The sequence below is a fragment of the Thunnus maccoyii genome, chromosome 15, assembly GCF_910596095.1.
Source record: "Thunnus maccoyii chromosome 15, fThuMac1.1, whole genome shotgun sequence".
Taxonomy (NCBI): Eukaryota; Metazoa; Chordata; class Actinopteri; order Scombriformes; family Scombridae; genus Thunnus; species Thunnus maccoyii.
The window spans coordinates 10,746,589-10,769,006 of record NC_056547.1 but is presented as its reverse complement, the minus strand read 5'-3'; the positions used below and the strand labels follow the sequence as shown (position 1 = coordinate 10,769,006).

Below are 22,418 nucleotides of genomic sequence, written 5' to 3'. Positions count from 1 at the left end.
TGCTTGTTTTTCATTTTTCATTTCAACCTCAGTCAACGTCAATTATATGAATGTGCCTGATATTTAATTAAAGGGTACGTGACATGCCTTTTATGATTTTCTGTCATTGATTTACTTTTATAATGTTGTATATCTATGTTAAACATGGTCAAAGTTTAAAAACTTGAGGTGAGTGTAAGTAAAAATGCTGCCTTCAGCCTGTTCTCACAGAGGCTGAACTGAGGGGCTGTTTTTAAACTGTAAATCATGCAAAGATATGCCAGTAGAGCTCCAGAATACAAAACATAGACCTGGACATGTATGTGTTATGTCCTCTTTAAATGATTGAGCTCTTACAGGTTTCAACATATTATGACTTAATTCTGCATTGCATCGATATATGAATACATTTTGTAATAAATTTTGATTTTGCTGCAAAGTTTTGGGATCATAAAAAGAAGCAGAGCTGGAAAAATACAGCTGAAAACATGTCAAAATGAAAAAAAAGGACATATTTCGTTTACCTTGGGCATATTTAAGTTTGTCACTCCCCTAAAAGTTTTGACATTATTGCAAGAATCAGAGCAACAGGTGCTCACTCACATTTGACACTAGATGGTGCTACTGAGTTAAAGAGCAGACAGCCACTGAAAAACCACAGTACAAAATATCTGTGAGAATTATTCAACCTTTGGACATCAGCTAACAATGTTAAGGAGATAATAACTAACCTACAATAAGATGTAGTTCCACTGTATCTTATCGTATGTATCATATATTAACTGAAGGTATGTAAGGAGACACTACTGCTACCTGCAGTGCAGCATTTGGCAAGATTTTTGATCTATCTGCCATTATTGTGTGTGTGATGTTCAGCCCTCTAGCTGCCACCAGCTGTTATGAGCACTTTTTATACATATATATATATATATATATATTTATATATTTGACATAAAACAAAAACTCCTTCTCTTACCCTGACGGCTCTTCGAAGAGATCCGATGATGAACCTCTTGGGTGGCTTGGTCTTTGTCTGACCATCGCTTGTTTCTCCATTCTGCTCATCCTTCTTCTGTTCATTCTGCTGCTGCTCCTCTGGAGACCTGAAGGGGCAGGTGAGCTCTATGTCTCCCTCGTCTAGGGCGACCTTTTCCCCTTTGAAGTTGGGCTTCTCATACAGCACCCATCTAGAGAGGAGAAGACGGCAGTTAAAGGGCGAAAGGTCGGTTGTGTGCATCTGTCTTTCAGTTTTTTGGGCATGTGTTTGTGTATAATTCATAGACCATGGTGATGTATAGTAAATATTTTGTTCTGCATGGCACTGCTGAATTATTATTCTGAAATCTGTCAAAACACACACACAGAGATCTCATTATTCCCTTACTGATGTAAGGGTTCACACAGTGGAGAAGAGAGGAGAGGAGAGGAGAGGAAATTGAAGAACACATGATGCACATTAACATGGATTTATTTATTGAAAAGGAGAAAAAAAACAGACAAAACACATAGTCACTCACTGCTGTGTAGTTGTATTTGATCAAGTCAATCTTGTAATAAAATAAACTAATAATCTTAGTTTAAGTCAGGGGCTAATGGAATACAAATGTTCCTTACATAAAGTGCTTTAATTACAGCATTAGCTGAGGTTTTGGCAGTGGTGCAGTGTGTGATGCGTGAGCTAGCAGGATAATTATCTCATTTTAAGAAGCCAAAGGAGTGTTCATCTTGTGGTAGTAGCACAGGCCAGATCAGTAACCATCAGGGTTACTCTGGGTTGACATTGTTGGCTATGTCTAAAAAAACATTCCACATCTGAAGCAAGTGTGCGTTTAAGCTTGTGCGTGGGTGTGTCAACTATTGAAGGCATCTGCGTGACCGAAGTGCTTGTTTTCACACAACATGATTGATTTCCAAAAAACGGTGTTTAATTACACGCCTCACATTTCAAGAAAAACAAGATGTCTTCCTATTTGCCTTTGCAACTCTGAAGATAGCAGGAAACCTCAGGTTTAATGTAGTGCCAAATATGTGGTAATGGCATAAGGAACAGACACAAGCTTACGGTGTTTATTTGCGGCTATAATTAATGAGAATTACACTGTAGCAAGACCGGATAGACAAAAAAAGCAGGTTTTAGTATGTCATGTGTCCATATTAGGAAATAAAAAAGTCTACTCCAAACAGTCAGTATGCACACTAAGAAACACTTGTTTTCTGAGTGTGCTGTTGATGTACACTATTGTCTCACAATTCAATGCACAAAAGAAGTGGAGGAGCTGTAAAAAAACAGCTTTAAAAAATAAAACTATGGTGGTAAAACAGCTCCAGGAACAGCTCAAATAGCAAAAAAATATTGAATCTTTAGAAACAGCCATAACGACACAAATCTTCCTACACAAAAATAAAAACTGATTTTGGGAATTTGGGGCAACAAAATGTGTAAGCATGGCAAGTTTGTGTGCAGTTCAACCACTCACCCTCCTCTGATCACCCTGATGGAGATGGTTTCCTGCAGCTCCCACGGCGTGGCATCGACAACATCACTGCGCACCTCAATCCTCTTGCCGCACATCCCCGGCCGGTCAAAAATATACATCTACACAAAAGGTGAACAAAAGGAAGAATAGATAATAATTGAGATTTCACAATTTTGCTCATGTCAGGAGGGAAAATATTTGCCAACGCACAGGTGTTGAAGTCTGACTGTCTTGTTGAAGTGAGTTTTCCTGCTCACTGTGCAGCTCTGCAGCCTCAGTATGGCATAATATTTCAAAAGCAGATATATTTCTTTTTACCTTTTTAAGTAGCAAGGAAAAAAGATCTAAAGCTCTACATATGTAGACATTCATCAAATATAATATGGTGATTAGAAAGCCCATTTTAATATTAGTAGCCAGACAGTGAGAATGATAGAATGGCAGACCAAATAAAATTATAGTAATGACAAAGAATTACTGCAGGCAAGAGCCCAACCTGTGCTGCTGAAGAATCATTTATATTATGGGAAATTGAAGAATGGAGCCAATATTATCCAGTGACATTATCTCCAGTTTCATATCCAAGCATAACTCTTAAATTTCATGCTAATCCCCTTAAGGCATCAGATTGGATGCAAGAATTTTACAAGGTAGAAAGTGAACCCTGAATATCATTAGAATTTGCAACATGACAAAGCTGACTGAAACTTTGCAAAAATAAAAGAAGAATGTCAAGCCTGTCTCAGTGTTAAAATCAGTCTGCATTTGAAAGTAATTGTGTGCTTCCTCTAGGAAGTTCATTGTAATAGGGATTCACACGCATAGCCATTTTTCTACAGTAGACCAGAAAGGACAAACCAAACACTGGCTATAGAGAGGGCTTTCGCATTTTTTGTAAGTTTCACAGCCACTGTAGGTTATCCTACATGTTTGGAAGCGGAGGAGGAGGGGTACTCAGTTTGTTGCAGCCTGCAACCTCACCACTAGATGCCACTAAATCCTACACACTACACCTTTAAAGCCGAATTTGAGTACAGTAGCTTCTTAGGAAAAATCCCGCTCATATCTACTGTACAGACATGTTCTATTCATTCATGCCTGAGGCCCTGGAACCAGAAACTGAACATAAATGTCAACTCCACCTCTACTTTTCAAGATCCTTCAAGGATAACCTCAATCAGAAAATGTACACTCCTCTGCTGCATGCAGGAGCAGGCCTGACATTTAAAGGTTATTGACGTAGTCATCCTGGACTAAGCATAAAATAGCAGGTATGCAGTTTAACAACAGGCTTTTGGTTATTTGGTGAAGAACAAATTGTTGCCCCAGACATGCACGCTACTTCTACTACTAAAAAAAAAGGTTACGAAAGAGGAGTTATGTAAGGACACGTGTTAACTGAAATAAAAACTTTTTTTATTTTGGTTAACACGTGTCCTTACATAATCACACCAGGTTAACCAATTATGTTTTCTGTGAATGAATGGGTAACAGCATAAAGCCAGACCTCATAAACAGCTCCCACTGAGATTCACAAGACAGCTCTGGTAACAAATAGCCACCTTTGCAGTTTGCTACTACTTCACACTACTCTACAATTACTTTTGTGTTATGCCAACGCACATTTTGCGTGTAATTGGATTCTAAACCATACCAAATTTCATGGCAATGCATTCAGCAGTAGTTGAGATATGTCAGTCTGGACCCATGTGGTGGAACAACCGACTGAATGACAAAACTAACATAACCATCCCTAGAAGCATGCCCCAAGCAAAACTGCACCTTAGGACATCATCAGAGAACAACAGAAGTCTCTGAGAATCTTAACCAGAACAAAAAAATAGACAAATTTGTGTATTCTGTCTGTGCCAATTGTCAGCATGAGAAAAAGAGCTGATTGTTTATTTAGCTAGTATCGCAGCCAATTTCACTGCCCGGTTTCTGTTCCCTGGTTCAAGCTGTGCTTATCAGTGAAAACAGCTGTCAGCACTAAACGTGAACTTGCACATGTATTCCAGAAGCGTGTGCTTGATGACTACTTGTCGCGTGTGTCGAGTGTGTTTTGCCTGCAGACTCACCTTTCCAGGACGAGGATTGAGCTTCCCATGTTCCTTCTCTTTGGTGAGCTACAGACAGAGAAAAATATATTAGTTTACCATCCAGTATTTAGCAGTGCATTTTCTTTTCATTTTTTTCTGACATGAAGCAATTTAATAATATGAACAATTGTCATGTAAATACAACATAAAGCACAAGGTTGTACAAAAATGAATGATAATTATAGGAGGGATACTGTTATTATTATCATCTACAAATGTAAAAATGCATAATGCATTTCCAATTTCAAGATTAGACCCCACCTCATTACATTGTTTGGCTGATTTCAATGTTCATATCACTGACAAAGGTGCAAATGCAGATATAAAATTGTGCAGCAACCTCAGCAATCATTTAGATTACAATGGTCTTTCACTTGGTTTCCATCTAGTGAATTTAGACATGCCAAACAATCCAAACATTGTTTATATTCATTTCACCCTGTTCAACAGGTCTTGGGGGCTTCAGGAAAGAGAGGTGAGGAAAGAGGACGTCTTGTCTAACAAACAAGCACCTTATTGTAATGTTCATTCCTCTCCTGTACCTGTTTAACCTCTTGCTGTTTAGCACTATCCCCACTGATTATAACAGTATGAGTTCACCTGTGATCTGTTCAGAAATTGCACTGGAAAACTTTCCACTGCACCCAGCGGCTAATGAATGAGCTCACTGTTTCACCTGAGTGCATGTATGGTGTACAGTTCCAAGTCTACACAGCTTGGCCGGTATGTTGGTGGAATTTTTTTGGATGTTTACTTGTGTGACTTGGAATGCGGTAGCAGGTTAGTATCATGCAATTTGTATATAGATTTGCCTGAGAGATTGAGTGTATTTGTGCGTGTGTGTGTGCCTTTTTGGTATCAGGTATCATGTAACCTCTACTCACTGAGAGCTCTGTAGGAAACAGGTTATCACCCTGATCATGTTACCAAGCAAAGAGGTCCTGCCACTGAAGCTATTATTTCAACTGTCCTCATTAGCGTCCATCTCTGCCCTCATTTAATTTGGAAAAAGCATTTATAATAAGATATATTTTTAGAAAAAAACAAACCAATCTCAGCCAAACTGCACACACAGCACACAACTACATTTTCACCATTATTAACTGCAACAGGAAACCTATTCAGAGTTTAGTGAAAGGGAGCTGAGGGCCCTGTGGTACCCTTTTAACAATGACCTAAATAAAAGAGAGTGACTCATTACTGTTCATTTCAAAAGTTTAACTGCTGGATACAAGATGTCTCCTTCTGCACTATAAAGTCCATTCTCAGTGTGTGTGCACTGGAGGCTTCAAGTTACATCACACTTGTGCAAGTTGAATACTGGCCTACGATTGGCTCCAAAATTCTGGTGATGTCACAAATCATGCTTGAAAATACACACCTTAAACTCAGATTCTTGAAAGAATATGAAAACACATTTTTGACTGTAGTGGGAGTTTAAATTTTGGGGACTGTTTTATTATACATGGAGTACTCATACTATCAGTGCTGTGTTATGTGCTGTGCACGTACAGTACCAGTCAAAAGTTTGGACACACCTTCCCATTCCCTTGAATGTGAAGGTGTGTCCAAACTTGTATTGTATATTTTAATGTTTTAGTGTACTGCCAAATGGGCCAAAGATTTTCCACCTTGATTGACAATCAAGTTCTATTCTATTCTGTTATAATGTGCATTTTGTGTTGGTAATTCAGCTTTCACTGGCATCACGTTACTGTAAACCTGACACCATGTAGCATGTCTGAAACACTAAAACATGTGGACATGTGGTCCCCCTGCAGCAAATACAAATCTTCTCACTCTGCTACATTTGTCTTCACCTCATAACGCAACAATGGGTGGTATTGTTTTTTACAGAACTATGTTGTTATAGGAGATGCTGTCATGTTGCATAATCAACAAAGACTACAAGTACCCACCTTCTCAGTCCCTTGAATTAGAAAGTGTGTCAAAACTTTTGACTGGTACTGTATATGTTCTGCAGATACTTTGGGTAGAAAAACCAGATTCAAACTGGTGAGTGACAAATACTGAGACAATAGAGGAGTATTGACATGGTATCATAACCTGTCTGATTGCAACACCTGAGTTAGGCTCACAGGTGGCCTACAGTACAGCACTGGCTCAGAGGCTGTAAAAATAATAGCGATGTATCGCCTTGAAATCACAGATGCAGTCACAAAAGACTTATTATGAAACATTTAATGCAATGAATAAATCAAAACTGAGGGCAGAAAATAATCTATCAACAGTACATCAATGATGGATGTTTCATATTATAAATTGTTCACCCTGTTACTGAGCCAAGTAATTATAATGTGATGAAAATTGAGATTACTAAGAATGTAAATTACTAATTTTATCAGTGTGCAATTGTGCTGTCTGCTGTGAATTCAAAACAACATAAACATTCACAAGATATTATTTCTTCAAATTGATGCTGTCCAAAGAAAACCATCATCTAAGCACCATTGAAAAAGGACAAACTTGACTGAAAGCAGGCTGAAAACAGGCTGAATGATTTAAGGAAAATATCAAATTCTGACTAATATTACCATTAAATTTTAAATTGTGATCAATGAATTCAACTCCAGGCTTGTATTGGTTGTCTATATCTTTTTTAAACAAAATATGTTTTGAACCAAACATATTCACAAATTATTCTTGTCTCTACATGAGTAGAATCAGATAAAATTATGCTGTTATTTGCATTATACATTTGTTAAGATAATAGTTTTATACTATGACCTATGACCTAATATTCAAATTTAATCATGATATTCAAACATGGCGTTACATTTATTGATAGCAGCTCCAATAGATAACAGTTGGATAACAATGGTAAGGACAAATTGCTGGCAAGTCAGTTCTGACAATGTTTCGATAGTTGACTGATAAAACCCAAGCAGCGTGAGCTAATTTTAACACTAGCGTCAGTGAAATAAATGGTTCGCAGCTTTTACTTTCACTTGCTAAAGCTTGTAGCACTTTAAACGAGCTTGTGCGATATGAAATTTATACTCTTTCAAATTGCAATTTGGATATAAAAATGGTTAGTCATTTATTCAGCCTTAGCCAAAAAAATAGCCTTATTTCCCTAAAAAAAACCCTGTCAATGCTTTACCTCCTGCCAGTATGTGATGTATGTTTATATATAAACTTCCTTCTTGCCTACACTATACAGTACAGCTCAAAACAAGGTGACACAACTGCATCATTCACGGAGTGTGATGTGTTCATCACTGCTCTGATGCCCAACTGAAACATAAACTCACACAGACACTTTTCACCTTCTGTTCCCTGCCCTCCGAACAGCCACAGGCACAAGATCTGCTCTCCCATAAAACTAGTTACCGCAGATGGAATATGCAGTTTCAGCAAATCAAATATTCAGAATATGAATGAACATGTGATGCATATAACCGATGAACAAAGCAAATGAAAACTCAGAGAAAGGAACAGATAATCTTCTCTCACTCTCCTGCACATTTCTCCCTGTCAACTCAATTTCATTAAATGTTAAGTAAACAAGGGGAGAAATGTGAGGATAAATACAAAAGGCAAGGTGTGGCCATGTCTCTGCAGGAACAGATAGCTGGAATGGGTGGGGAGCCCTGTGGACACATAGAGCGAAGCAGAAAATGTTCTGCCAGGATTAATGTATGTAGACGCCTCCTGCCTACGAGCTAATAAAGTGTCACTAATGGTTTAAATGCACGAAAGAGTTTGCAGCATGTAATCTCCTTAACACTTTGACTAACAGAGATATCCATCAGTCCTGCAGCATGTTAAAAATTCTCTGAAACAACAAATGTGTACATGTTTGTCTTACTGTTTTCCTGTGTACCTCTCTCTCTCCCGGGAGTTTTTTTTTCTTTTACACACCATGCCTAAACCATTTATTTTCCACTCCCTCTTTCTCTCAGTTGACAGAAGGAAAACAGGATAAAGCTGTAAAATACATCCCTGTTAACACCCATGTCGTGACAGGTCACTCTCAGACTACTTTTACTAATAAACCCGGTTCATTGTCCATTTGTCCTTTGGCTCAAGACTGCAGTTTGTGCAGATACACATTTAATATAATATACATGTAGATTGCCTTGTTTATTGCACCTTTGCACCTTTTCCTAAACTGTTTTACTTGATTAGAAACCTTTATTACTTGGTATACATCCATCATTGACATCCAGTGTGTGAAAGCACGGTATTAACATTTTGAACACTTGTAAAAAGCTAATATGCCTTTGCAGTTTAGCACTCCAAATGATCTAAAAAAAGATCAAACTAACTAATGTGCAGGTAGCTACCTGTAATCAGCTGCCTCTGCAGAAGTAATCATAGGCAGGAAAGGAACTTCACCTATTTGCAACACAAGTGTGATGAAATTACTTGGCTGCCTTCTTTCCATACCTTCTTCAGTAGCCCTGCTGTAAATTACTGAATGGGAGGTCAGTTTAAAAACTTCCCTGTCTGCAAAAACTCTGAAAAACTTGTTCCTGCAATAATATTTCTCTCGAAGATCTCTAGGGGGCCAAACCTAGCGTCTAGGGTTAGAAACACTCAAGTCTCAGTGGCCCAGCCAGTAATGTGAGCTGTGGTCATGCTGTGTGCTTTGGCCTGGAAAAAGGAGCCACTGAAGCCACTGGATATCCATCAAATTGCAATACTACTTAATGTCTCAGAAAACAAACTAGGTATTGTTTGAACATGGTTAAACATCCTATGCAAACATTCGTATTAAAACAACAGATGACAGATGTGGACAAATGACTAGTTACGCCTCTGGAATCCAGTTGCCACCTCTTTTGTATTTGCATGGACCAATATAACACCACTATCATGTGCTATGCAAGAAAAAAATATGTATATATAATAATACTGAAAAGAACAGCCTCATTAAAAGCAGAATGTATCTAGTTACTGCTTGTTGCATCTTTCCTCCTCAGGGGTTAATTCATGGCGGTGTTATCTAACTATTGGCACAACCGCACTCACAATATATAAAGGTTAATTGTAATGGTTAAGTGTGACATCACTTAAAAACATCTTATGGTTTCTTAGCTGAGGTTTGAAAAGGACAGAACTGTGTGATGTGGTGTAATCCAGATTTATTTATGACAGAGAGACAGCTAGACAGGAGAGTGAAAGAGTGGGTGTGCACAGGTGTGGGAAGACATTACCCTTCTTGCCAATAAAAATCATTTGAAGACATGTCCTAATCAGTTATGCCAGTTTCACATACACACTTGAATGCTTGCATGTAAGAACCTGTGCATAAATGCATGAATACAAGAATACACACCCCATTTCTGTGTTTTTGATGTATGTACTATACCTGACAGGTAGGTGAGATGGGTTTGGATCCCATTAACTACAAAGAACTTTTTTCCACTGTACTACATGGACACTACTGATGCACTGAGTGTTACTGGAACCATCAGCAGCTACTTCCAAGACAAATTTCTAGAATTTATTTGGCTGATGGTGCTCTACAGTTATCTGATTTATGAAGCTTCATAAATGGTACACGTTATAGTGTGTGCAGGTATACGCACACCAACAAAAGCCACACAGAGAGACGTTTCCTGTGTGCACAACAAACCACATGTGAAGTCATCTTACTCACCTATTGTAAGCTGACCTTTTTTACAACAGTGAGGAGAATAGATCTGAGAGTGAGGCTATATGAAAAGGAAACATGGACACTGTACAAAGTGATATGTATGCAGAGGAGTCCATTTCAAGCCGTTAACATAGACATGGCAACCATTTCAAGCCTCAAATATACTTCCACTGACTGCATACTGTGCACACCCAAATGTGGATACATCAAAATCTCCAATAAAAAGTTCACACAGTTTGTTAAACAAAGTGTGAAATGAAAGAAAACTGCTTCCTTTTTTTTGACTATGCTGCATTCATTCACTCTTCTTGGTCTTGTCACTCTCCTTTCCCTTGGGGTGCAGAAAAATACATTATTCATACACTGTGTGCATGTATCTCTCCTGAACTGAGACCTACTCCCTCATAAATTAGTTCTGCACTTTTCACCAGTTGAAAAAGATGGAAAAACTGGAATCCTTATAAATCAGTACATCTCCATTTTCACATTATGCCTTGCAGCTCATGTAACCTTAATATAATAAAGTCATTTTAAGGTCATCATCACCAAATATGTTATATCTTTCAAACTGCATTAACTAATTTTTCAGCCACTTGGGGGCAGTATTCATTTGGAGTCGTATTTCCAGCCAGCTGATGAACGTAATATTCACTCTCTCTCTGTTTTTGCTCTCTATCAACTCCCGAGGTAATGTACAATCAGTTTTTAAGGTTTAAAATGACACTATGAAAGCAGTGAGAGTGAACCAAAACAATAAAGTTGCGAGCCGGATAGCTAAACAATGAGCTGAAACTTGCTATAAAGCTCTGTAAAGCTAGGAGGAGCTGCGGAGTCGCTGATAATTCTCTTCAGGTTCATAACTACCAGTGACACCTCTGACACTGTCATTTGATATGTTGTTATTATAAAAATAGTCCAGCCACTTTAAATGTCACCTAAGCAATAATATTAATACCAAACAAGACTAAATAATTAATAATAGTCATACTCACATAGGCGTCAGGGAAGGCTCTGTATTTAGACGCTAAATTCCTCTCAGGCTCAGGTTCTTTGCTCTGGAGCTGAGACCCTCCATGCAAGCTGCTGAACAGTGAAGTCTGCTGGACGCCCACAGTGCCATCATTACTGAGGCTTCTCTGCAGAATCCCCATCCCCTGTGTCTGGCCAAACATGGATAAGGAGGAGGAGTCTGTGGTGGTGAATGGTCTATGGAAGTCTATGGAGCTGGTGGAACTCTTGCTGGAGGGTGGCGAGCTGATGCTTAGTGATGGAGGCCAACTCATACGAGCACTGGGGTCCTCGGCCCCGTTCGAGGAGCCTGACGCGGAGGACGAGGAGTTCAAAAGGAAGGAGAAGCGCTCAAAGCGGGACCCTGCTGAGTCCGACCCAGTGCCGAGTTCACTGAGCTCCTTCCGTCCCATGCTCATACGATCGTTTGAAAGCCCCGTTTCTGGTAGTGAGCCCGTACGGAAGAGTGAGCGAGGGGCCATTCCATTTTCCAGCGTCTGATCTTTGGATGGTGACCTGTAGCTTCCAAAGATGGAACTGTTGTCCAGACGGGAGCTTGGACCGGGCGACTGAAGTATTCCGTTTCCATTAAGCATTGGGGATTTTAAGTCCTCAGGAGAAGAGTCTGAGGATTTTCTCATTACAACACTGTTGGTAGCAGATGCTCTGAGGGGCAAAGTCAGGCCTCTTGCTCCAGGCTGCTGCTCCTGCAGGTGAAAGAGCACAGTAGAGCAATAAGTTAAAGGATAGGTTCACCAAAATTGAAAAAGAAAAATCAAATTTCTTATTCACCCTTAGAGGCATGCAGATGGTTTTATTTGCCTAGGTTTTGAGATATCTATCTCTGAGATTTCTGCCTCCAGCCCAATACAGTGGAGGTGAATTTTATTTGTGGTTCTGACAGCATTGAAAAATTATATTTAAAGAACTAAAGAACATCTCTTTATAGAAACAGTTTGGCAGGATAATCCACAGAGAGAAGCATATGTTGAAAAAATATGTTTTTTGTTATTATTATGAACCTTTAAAGAGCAATCACACTTATAAAACAAGACTTAGACAATTATACTATTGTTCTGACCCTTCCTGTCAAGTTTCCAGCTTAATTGCTTAAAGATGAAAATAACATTTCACTGTTGTTTTCTGAAAGCATGTGTGTCTAATTTATGTTGCCTTTTTTTAAAACCATAGAAAGTTTAAATTATGGAGAAATAAGGTTTTCACTAATCAAAGACACTATACTGCTTATGGCTCTGAATGTACTATACCTGGTTCTGCTTCATCAGTTCCAGTGGTGACCGTGTGTCTCTGCTAGTGCTCCTCTTCAGCCCCAGGTCAGCAGGCAGAGTGTAAAGTCCGTTGAGGGACTTGTTGGGGATGCCTGTTGCTCCCATCTCATTTGTGAGACTGGTGGGGGATGTATGGATGTTAGAGGAACTTGGAACATCCTCATCGATGGGTGGCAGGGAGGAGTGGAGGACTTGGGGAGGCCCACGCAGGCCCATGCCCCTTGGCCTCTGGGAAGGTCCCATGTTCTTCAGGGTATCCACCAGGCTCTCCATGTCCAACTGATGGGGGGAGTCTATGTTAGGGGAGGCAGGGGGAGTGGAAAGAGGAGCTGCAGGGTCAGAGACCAGCTCCACGCGCATGGCCTTGAACACTCCAGTAAAATGGGATGATTCGTCGTCCTCGGTGGTGTCACGGCTGGTTTGATGCACCGAGGGGAAGCCAGACACAGGGAGCTGGTGTGAGTCCCAACGTGACTTTATCCTCTCTGACTCTGCCTCTCCCTCTCTCTGTCCCTCTCTTTCACCTGCAGGTGCAGCAGGCTCCTCCTGCTCCACAAAGCTCCTCCTACACTCATCTTTTGGTTCTCCCACTGGCTCACTCTCACGGCTCAGATAAACAGTCCTGTCACTCAGCCTGTTGCCAAGGATTATATGTTCCTCTGGAGAGGGGGAAGAGGAGGTGGAAGAGACACTGCTGTGGGGTTTGTATGCTATAGCCTCGAGGACATCAGAGGAGGAGGAAAAGGAGGAGGCACTGATGTTGGTGTCAGGAATTTTGTAACTCAGAGAGTCAGAAAAAGAAGACTCTTCTGGTCTGTATGGTTTATATTGAGAAACCCCCTCAAATTTATTTCTCCATCTATACTCTGAGCCAAGATCTGACTCATTTGACTCAGTCACAGTGGTGCTTGTTCTGCTAAAGTCCACAATATCCTGGTTGACCTCAGTGGTATCGACCTCATTGACCAGAGATACCTTATGGAAACGATTTTTGGAATCATCCTCTTTAAGGGGAGATGAGTTCCTCATGAAGAGGGAGGTGCTCAGCCTGCTGAAGCCTGAATACATTTTATCAGCTGATTCCTGGTCAACTTCTGTCTGCTGACTTTCTGAAGCAAAGACTTCTGAAGCTGCTGTCAGGGACCTGAGAAAATACAGAGAAGGAGAGAAAAAGGCAAAGATGACAAAAACAGAATGATAAAGCAGATTCAGAGTCTGAATTAATAATGGTAACTGGCCCACAGTGTATACATTGCTGGACTGCTTCTAGGGTGTGGTCGTCAGTTATTCCGACAATGCAAATTATACAAAGCAACTTTGAGTGTCATTGCTTGCATGCCATGTCAAATAAAGTTTACAAAGGACTTGTGGATGCAACAGATGTAGAAACTGGATTAGAGCAAAACATGAAAGAATTTGAATAAAGTAAACGTTTCAGCTGAATGGGTTTGTGCTGGAAGGATCATGTGCACATAAGCAAAACACTGTCATCTGACAATTCAAGGTTACACTAAGTCAACACTTCTCAATTTACAGTGTTGAACTGTACAAAGCAAACTTCTTAGGAAAAAACCTGTATGTTTTCTTTCTTGTGCAAGTGTCACTCAACACACACGTTGTCAGCAAAGATGCCTTAAAATGTAGCACTCCAAATCAGATAAGAGCATCCACGAAAGGAGCTACTGCATAGTTGTGTGTGTGTGTGTGTGTGTGTGTGTGTGTGTTTAAAGTGGCTGAATCCTAAAGCAGATACATGCAAAATTTATGGTGTAATGTTAACAACACTAAGATCACCATGTTAAGGACAAGTAAACTTTAATTCATCCACGTTTGAAGGAATATGATTTGAAAATATCTTGTCACAATCAAAATTTAGGACATTAGACAGATATTTCCTCTCCTTGCTCTACTTTGTTTTGGCTGTTGTCTATTGTTGTTTATTGCTCTTCATTTCAGAGCCTTTCTTGTCTTTTTCTGCTCCCAAATTAACTTCTTTTTTTACTTATTTTTTGAGAAACTAGGGTCTCTGTCAGTGTCGGAGCTCTGAATGGAGTGTGTCTGCTGCAGGACACAAGTTACAATATTAAACAGACACGAACCCAGTTAGCAGCAGCTAGCGTTAAAATCAGCACTAACAGTCTGAATGTATCTCATATTCTTACGTATTAACATTTTGTCTTTAATTGCTGTCATTTGTTGAGTAATCAGAGTAATTTAACTCACTAATGATGACATCAATTATTGTTAACAACTGTGCTAACTGTGTAATTAAATTTTGCAAGCTAGCTAACTAGCATGGAGGTAATCCACTTTTCAAACAAGATAAAATATGTTGTTCATCCTCAGTTATTTTGATCAACATTATTTATTTAAACAATTTTTAATCAGCAAATTAGTTTTATAGAACAGGCCTAAATAAAATGTTAATTAAAGCTAAGATAAACAAGCTAGTTAGTTACAACAGATGACAGATTATTGTGTTTTTTATGTTTGTTTGTTTTGTTTTGTTTTTTGAAAACATTAAGACATTTTATATTTGGCCTGCAAGAAGTCCAAAATCATTTCAAAGCTGTGGTAGTATGATACCACAGGGTGACAAACAGTGTATTTCTGGTGCCATAGTCTTGCCCTTAATTCTGGTGTTTTTTCAGTGGTTCTCGCTAAGTTAACACAGTTTAAACACTGAATAAAACTTGCCAGCGTTAGTTCTGTTGGGATTCAGGCCCAGCAGTCCAACAGTAAACTTGTGTCAGGATAACTTTTATACATACTGTTGCAGTTAGCTAAATTGCACTAATTTAGCTGCTGGCTATCTTAGCTGTTGGTGAGCTTTAGTTAACATTTCATGCATTCTCAATAAAACTAAGTTGCTGACTGAGTAAAAATTGTTTAAATAAATAATGCTGATCTAGCCCCAGTTTGTGCCTCTCATGTATCAGCATACATTTGGGTCACAGAGGTGATCATCAGTTTCTCTAAAAGATAATTAAGTAGTGATGTTTGCAAAAACCAAGAAGGTCATTAAAAACATTTATCGCTGTTTTACCAGCATTTCTATAATCCCCAAAGACTCTTCTAATCATCTGAATGAAAAGAATATTTCGCCTACTGAAACATGATAAAGATGTTCAACCTGTTTCCCAAGTTGCCCCTATCTTTCTGTATCAAAACAAAGATGGCGGCCCACTGGCTACATGGATGGAAACAGAGTCACAATTTGGGAAACAAGGTAAAAATATTTTTTATCGTGCAGCGGGCAGAATTTTTTAAAATCCAGATGGTTAGAAGTCAGAACAGCGGTAAATGTTTTTAAACAACCTTCTGGGTTTTTCAAACATTGCCAGTTAATTATCTTTTAGAGGAACCAATGGTCACCTCTGTGACCTGAATGTATGCTAATACATGAGAGGCACAAACTGGGGCTAAAGTTAATCTAAATAACTGATGACAATCAACATTAGACATTGCCAGCAAACACATTAAGTTGCAAATCTGCTATTACAAAACCATCTACATCTCAGAGTACTGCCGTCATTTCATTGCTGAGACAATGTATCAACTTTATGAGTGGTGGGCGGGGCTACACGTGTAACTCCGCCTCGACCTCCAGCTTGCAGCAGTAAGATGACACAGTAAAAAGTCAGAAACCTGATTGGTCCTCCTGTCTACATTCCTAACACTGATTGACGCTTTGCAGTTGGAACCTTATAGCACCAAGTTAGAGATTGATTTTTGAGATAGAACCTTTTCTTTTCTCAAATTTTAGGGCCAACAATGCAAAAAACAAAAAATAAACCTGCACAAAATGTGACTAACTTGTCAAGGAATAGTTTCATGTAAATATACCTCATTTTGACAAAAATGTAAGATAGAATCTCATAATTCTAAGGTCATTGAATGTCAAGAAAGCATTTCATAAGTCAGGCAGTGGTTCTGAGTTGATCCTCCATCAGTGAACCATGTTTAATACGCTTGTGGGACTCTTCACCATGTCGCAGGAAAATTTCAAGTAGCAATTAGATTACGAACCCTGTTTAATTGGTAAAAAGGTCTTGTGATGTACTGTGTGGGCCGCTTCCAGTAAAAGGTGGAAAGGGTGTGAAACTACACACAGAATGCCCATCATGACTAAACAGTCATCAAATTTGACATTAGACCTCAAAACTATTTGACAAAGGTGGTATCACTCCTTACACTTCCATTCAAGTGACAAATAAGCACAATGCCGGGGGTGGATTATTCAAAGGTCATGAAGAATATAATTGCCTAAGTAAATTGCGCAACGACAAAAAAAACCTGAAACCATAAAGGTCACAGTGTGCTGTAGGTAAAAGCACGTATAACAAAAAATAAAGTATAATCAGACATACTTCACTATCCTTATATTTCTTTTTGTTCTTGCCGGAAATTCATTTGCACGCAATAACAAAGAGGGGTAATCAGAATGCTTTCCTGAGTAAAATATTTGACATGATCCCAGAAAGAAGTATTTATTTCACTTAACAATTTGAAATATCTGCAGCAGGGGCGGAGTTGTTCCAAGTGAATGTGAGTAGCGATACAAAGCGTCATTAATTGTATGGGTGCAAATAATTTGAGTATCAGTGTCCCTGACAGACTTGTCTCCACACATTGACCAAAGAATGAGTCACTCTCATAAAGTCTGTTGTGTAAATCAAGCCAAAAGGTCATAACGAAGAGATGCTGTTTATAATAGGATAAAACAGCTGTTGATTGCATTTTAAAGACTGGATATACATACAGTGACAGATGGGCAGTAAACCACAAACCAGAGTGCAGTTACTCTTTCATTTCAAGGTGAACTGTCTCTTTTTATGTTTTATCCCACAAAACAACCTTTTTATTTAGCCACAACCAGCCACTCTTCCTTGCTGAACTCTCATTGAATAGAAATTTATATCTTAAAACATCTTAATCTCGTCCTCTCAGTCCTTTTTTTTTTTTTTTTAAACATTTTTCCTGTCAACCAGATGGACATAATACTCCTGGGATATCCCTGCATATTCTGGCGGTGATCCTAAACCTCCTCTTAGACTTCTCTGTAATATGCAAATTATGCCACATGTGTCATACTGAGACTAGAGGAGACAGGTAGGAAGAACAGTTACATAGACGGACAGTAAAAACACAATGTGCTGCAGTTCCTGTACATACACAGGCACACCTGTAAATCAAGATCCATACACACTCATGCTAGAATATGTATCAGCTTCAACAGGGACCATAAATCCATACGTACAAGAACACTGAATCACACACCGTTTAGAGAATGTGTGTACTGCACATGAAAGGAAAAACGTCCCATTCAATTATGTATGAGCATAATTTATAGCGTTCTGCCTTGCCTGGTTATGCAGCTCTGAAGATCAAAGAATAACATCTGCCTGATGAAGCTTCTGTGTTATTTTTTTTAGTAAATGTTTAACTCTTCTTAACAGCAAACACTCTTCTTTCTGTACTCATTAACATCCTAAAAAATACCACCTACAGTTTCATTTAGGCTGCTTGCACTGTTGGAAACATGTTGGAGTGAAGCCACTGCCGCATGCAAAGTAGAGCCAACCTAACACGCAATACAATATTATTTCGTCATCACACTGAGATCTGCCTCTCAACTATTAACCAATTATGTCACTGGGCTCTGTGCGGGCTTTTCTATCATCCGATGATCATCTTAGCTGAAGAATATTCAAACCACTTTACCTGTTTTATCGCTTTCTGCTGTCATTACAGTCTATGCCGCATCACATCTTCACCCCTCCACCACCCCCACCCTGTCTATGGCTCCCCTGGGGGGGGATCTCCAATAGGATGCTATTTATAAGGCTCCATTCCTATATATCCATTTTAATTCATGCGAACTTGTGTCTTCACTGATTGAATTACTCTTTACGAAAATAGACACAAACTTACTGCAAATTCAAAACACAGCGCTGTCAACATCAGACACAGACTTGAAACAGTATGTCTAGGGCATAGAATATATAATAATCTATTTTAAATATTTGCCAATTAGAGTTTGTGCAAATAGACGAAGCTAAGCAAGCAAGACACATGTATGAACTCACAAGAGAAGCCACCAGGCAAAACATAATTCCTTTCCTAATTACAGGATGAAACTAACTTTTCAGATCTGGTTGACTGTCTAAAAATACATGATTTATATGGAAATTTATGAGTGGGAAAAGAGTGCATGTGTCTCCCTTCACTCTCTCTCTCTCTCTCTCTATCGTATGTCACAAGCCATACGGTAGTATGACTTCAGCTACCATCTGTCTGGCTGTCAAACACCAGCAAGCCCAGAAGCTCTACTAAGCTCAAGACAGAAAGTTCAAGTGTAGTTTATACATCATTGTGCTTAAGGTTACTGCAGCTAAGAAAACATCACAATTATTCTGTTTTACAGACTGGCCAACACTATAAATACAGTACTGTATAGTTATTTACTGTTTCGGTTCTGTATTTACATGGTCAAAATCCTGTTTACTAGAATGCTGTTGATGAAAGACAGACATTTAGTCGATTCACATAACAGATAAAAAGATACAGTAGGATTTTCTCCCAATGTGAATGTCGCCGCTCATTAATAGTGTGTATCTTTTTAAGTATGGTATGTGGCTTTGTACTGTAGCAATTTCCTGTGCAGTCAGGAACATACTGCCCTAAAGACTTCGGATTGGTTCTGCAATGCAAGTTTTCAGGTCCAATTTTAACAACGAAACCTGGGAGATCGTCTTCAGTCTCCATGAGCAAAGTGTTTAGAGACTGACCTGTGAGTCTAGGAACATACAGTATAGGAAAAGATTTGTTTTCATGATTTTAGATGCAATACATACACTGTGTATTCATTTTACTTGAGAATTATGGTCTTCAGTTCCCCTCACTAGCCGCTAAGTGTCAGGTGTTCAAGCGACAATTTAAAACTGATCCTGATTGTGAGAACAAGCAAAATAAAGAACAAGTGTTATATGATGTAAGAAAAATCTTAAAAAATACACAGCTTCTATGGAAGTGACCCCCAGACAGACCTTAGTCTGTGGAAGCCAAGTGTTAAGAGGTAGGATTTTGTGAAGATCAAGTCAAGGTGTGGTTTAAACTCCCTCCACATGTTCTGCTGAAAGAAAGTAATTTACAAGAAAGGGAATTCTCCACAAGTTTGTCATTCCACTTGTGTCTCAAGTAAGCTGTCAGACGACAATCTGTCAGTCAACAATCAGAAAACAAAGGCCAAAGGTAAGTGATAGAGCTTGGATTGGAGACCTACAAGTGGCTGGAGTGGCTTCAGATCAAATCCCTCCACAAACATCTCCGTACTCCTGTGTTTATTTCAGCTTTCGCTAGAAAAACTAAAAAGAACAAAAAGCTAATAAAGTTGACTGGTTGTTTCAGTCTTTCATAAACTAAAAAAGCAAACTGAGCCGTGATAAAGAGGTAGAAATTAAGACTGTAGATATGAAAAACTGACAAAAAATATGCATTTCTTTACCAGTTAGACCTTGGGGAGGTCTAACTAACTGGAGAATGTATCTAATAGTTCCCCTCATGACTCCATCACAGAGGAACCCTGTGAGACAGGTGTGGCTGGCTAAATGCTTGTTCATCTTTCAATAAGCATTAGCATACCTGTTCACCAGAAACTATGTTGCTTCAAGTGTAGGATGTCACAACTTGTTTGCTAACAGATAATGAACAAAAAACAAAACATCCATGGAAATGATGTTGAGCATTACAGAAGCACATATAATGTTGGAAAACTGTAGGCTACTATAACCTTCTTTGTTGATATTAATTCTTAGATTATTTGCCATGATGTAACCACTATATTTCAGTTTCTCACCTTCACTAAGCCTGTATATTGTTCCATATCTTTTTTCTTTTGGTTTTTACCAAAGCAGAACACTGATTGACATATAAAACAGTTTTTAATCCATGAAATGTTCAACATCAGCAGCATAAAGCAGTGGCTTGGAAAACTAACTACACCATTTTTAAATTTTGATTTATGTGTTTTGTCATTTTAAAAAAAATCATTGGATCTTCATTGTTATAGCATATATACAGTAGATCAACTTTACTACCCTATCTGATGAACCTACCCCACCTCTGTTTTCTGTCAGTAATATGGTAACCTACAAGCCAGTGCCTTTTACTCACATGTGAAAGACAAGTATTTGCTGCCATCTGCTGGTTTTAAAAATACAAAAAACATAGTGCAGCACATTCCCCTCCCTAATTGTCTAGAACAATTTGCATGAATGAGAAGTCATACTGATACCAGCCAGAAGACCAAATGCAGTTTATATACTGTAGAAAGTGGGCATTTTGTCACAGAGAGAGCGGCGGCGCAGGTGGCCCCGAATGCAGGAGAAGGCAGGCAGACAGGATCAAAAGCAGAACTATTTATTGAAAATCAAAAGAAACTGTGACACAGGAACAGGCAAACTGAGCAGAAACAGCAAACACACCTCAACATAACACTGCAAACCTTAGGGTCTTTAAAGAACTCAAACATACAGAGCTGTTGACATAAACATGGAACAATAAGTTTGCCATGTGGAGTGACATATGTGGCATATGAAGGCTGCATGTAACAAGACAATTTGTTCATACTGTCATCCCAGTCTTACTTAGTTTCTACGAGGGTCAATGCGTAGTAAAATATCAAATAGTCCCTTAATACAATCTGCAGCCTCTCTCATCCGTCCTCCTCCCACTAAGTCCAGTTCAACAAATAGGAAAAAAATCATCTAGCGGACTGGTAGATAGTGGCAACCAAGGAAAACAGAGCCAGATTGTGACAGGATTATTTTGACGCAGAGCCAGCAGATTCCCCCTCTACTTGTGGTTAGTCCCTGCTGTGTTTACATAAGGTAGCTGCAATGATAAATCTGCACCTGTCACACCATGTATCGCAAATTCCCCCCCAAAAATTGTCTTCCTGAGAAATCTATTTCGTCCATCATGTCATGGCAACAGAAAGAAAGCCTGTTGACTCTGTTGACACTTAAGACACACAAAACAATCAGGTTGGAAGAGATGCATCGAGCAGTCTAATATGAAACCACACGCCTATGCACAATAACACATGAACAAAACCACAGCTCATCCCGACAGTGCCACAGACAGCAACTTTTCCTTTTAAGACATATGGTCCAGATGTGGTGTTGTAGCATCACTTTAAGCAACATTTGTTCTGGTGAATTAAAATTCCTGATCAAAGCATCAGATAAAACCAGAAAATAATGCAGCAATGCCAAAACAGAACTGTGTTATATAAATGTGTTCATAAGCAAATGAGCAATCTGGCTTACACCCAAAGCTACAGGTGTCCGGACATATTGTGGAGCCAAAGAGGATTATAATTTTCAAAGTTGTAATCATTAACAATAACAGATGTGTGAGACAATTGTAAATATTAACTTACTACTCTAATTGGAACTAGAGCTTGAGGAAGCCAAATTTCACTGCCTTCACTGTTGCCACCTGTTGTATTACTGTGCATGTGACAATAAAAGCTCTTGAATCTTGAAATAAAACCTGGGATATAAAACATTTAAATGTCATGAGCACATATTGAGTGACCAAACATTCTGAATTCATAATTCATAACACATAATCCAGAAGGAGGCTGGAGAGATGGAAGCCATAAAAAATGTCAGGAAGCATATAGTGATGCAGCAGCAGGAAGGATAATGTGCTGAGCGAGTGTAGGCAGATCTGTTTAAGTATATATACTGCATATGGACTTTCAATTGTTTTGTTAAGTCAAGGTCATATATGTCTAGAAGGGTATAGGAAATAAATCTTTTAAGTATTAAACCATGACCCCTTATATATAAACCTTTGTAATGTGTTCCTTCTTGAAGTACAGCAGCTGTTTTTAAGTGCTAAAACATCCAAAGAAATGCACTGAACCACT

General features: G+C 39.0%; 1 protein-coding gene across 1 annotated transcript in view; it reads right to left on the bottom strand.

The window, feature by feature from the left end:
• crybg2 (crystallin beta-gamma domain containing 2) overlaps window positions 1-22,418 on the bottom strand; it is a 50,188-nt gene that overhangs the window by 6,896 nt on the left and 20,874 nt on the right. The window contains exons 5-9 of the mRNA XM_042436153.1: window positions 12,458-13,622; window positions 11,174-11,896; window positions 4,535-4,582; window positions 2,457-2,575; window positions 956-1,166 (exon numbers count right to left, since the gene is read on the bottom strand). Coding sequence (XP_042292087.1) covers window positions 956-1,166; window positions 2,457-2,575; window positions 4,535-4,582; window positions 11,174-11,896; window positions 12,458-13,622 — 2,266 coding nt within the window. The remainder of the gene's footprint in view (window positions 1-955; window positions 1,167-2,456; window positions 2,576-4,534; window positions 4,583-11,173; window positions 11,897-12,457; window positions 13,623-22,418) is intronic.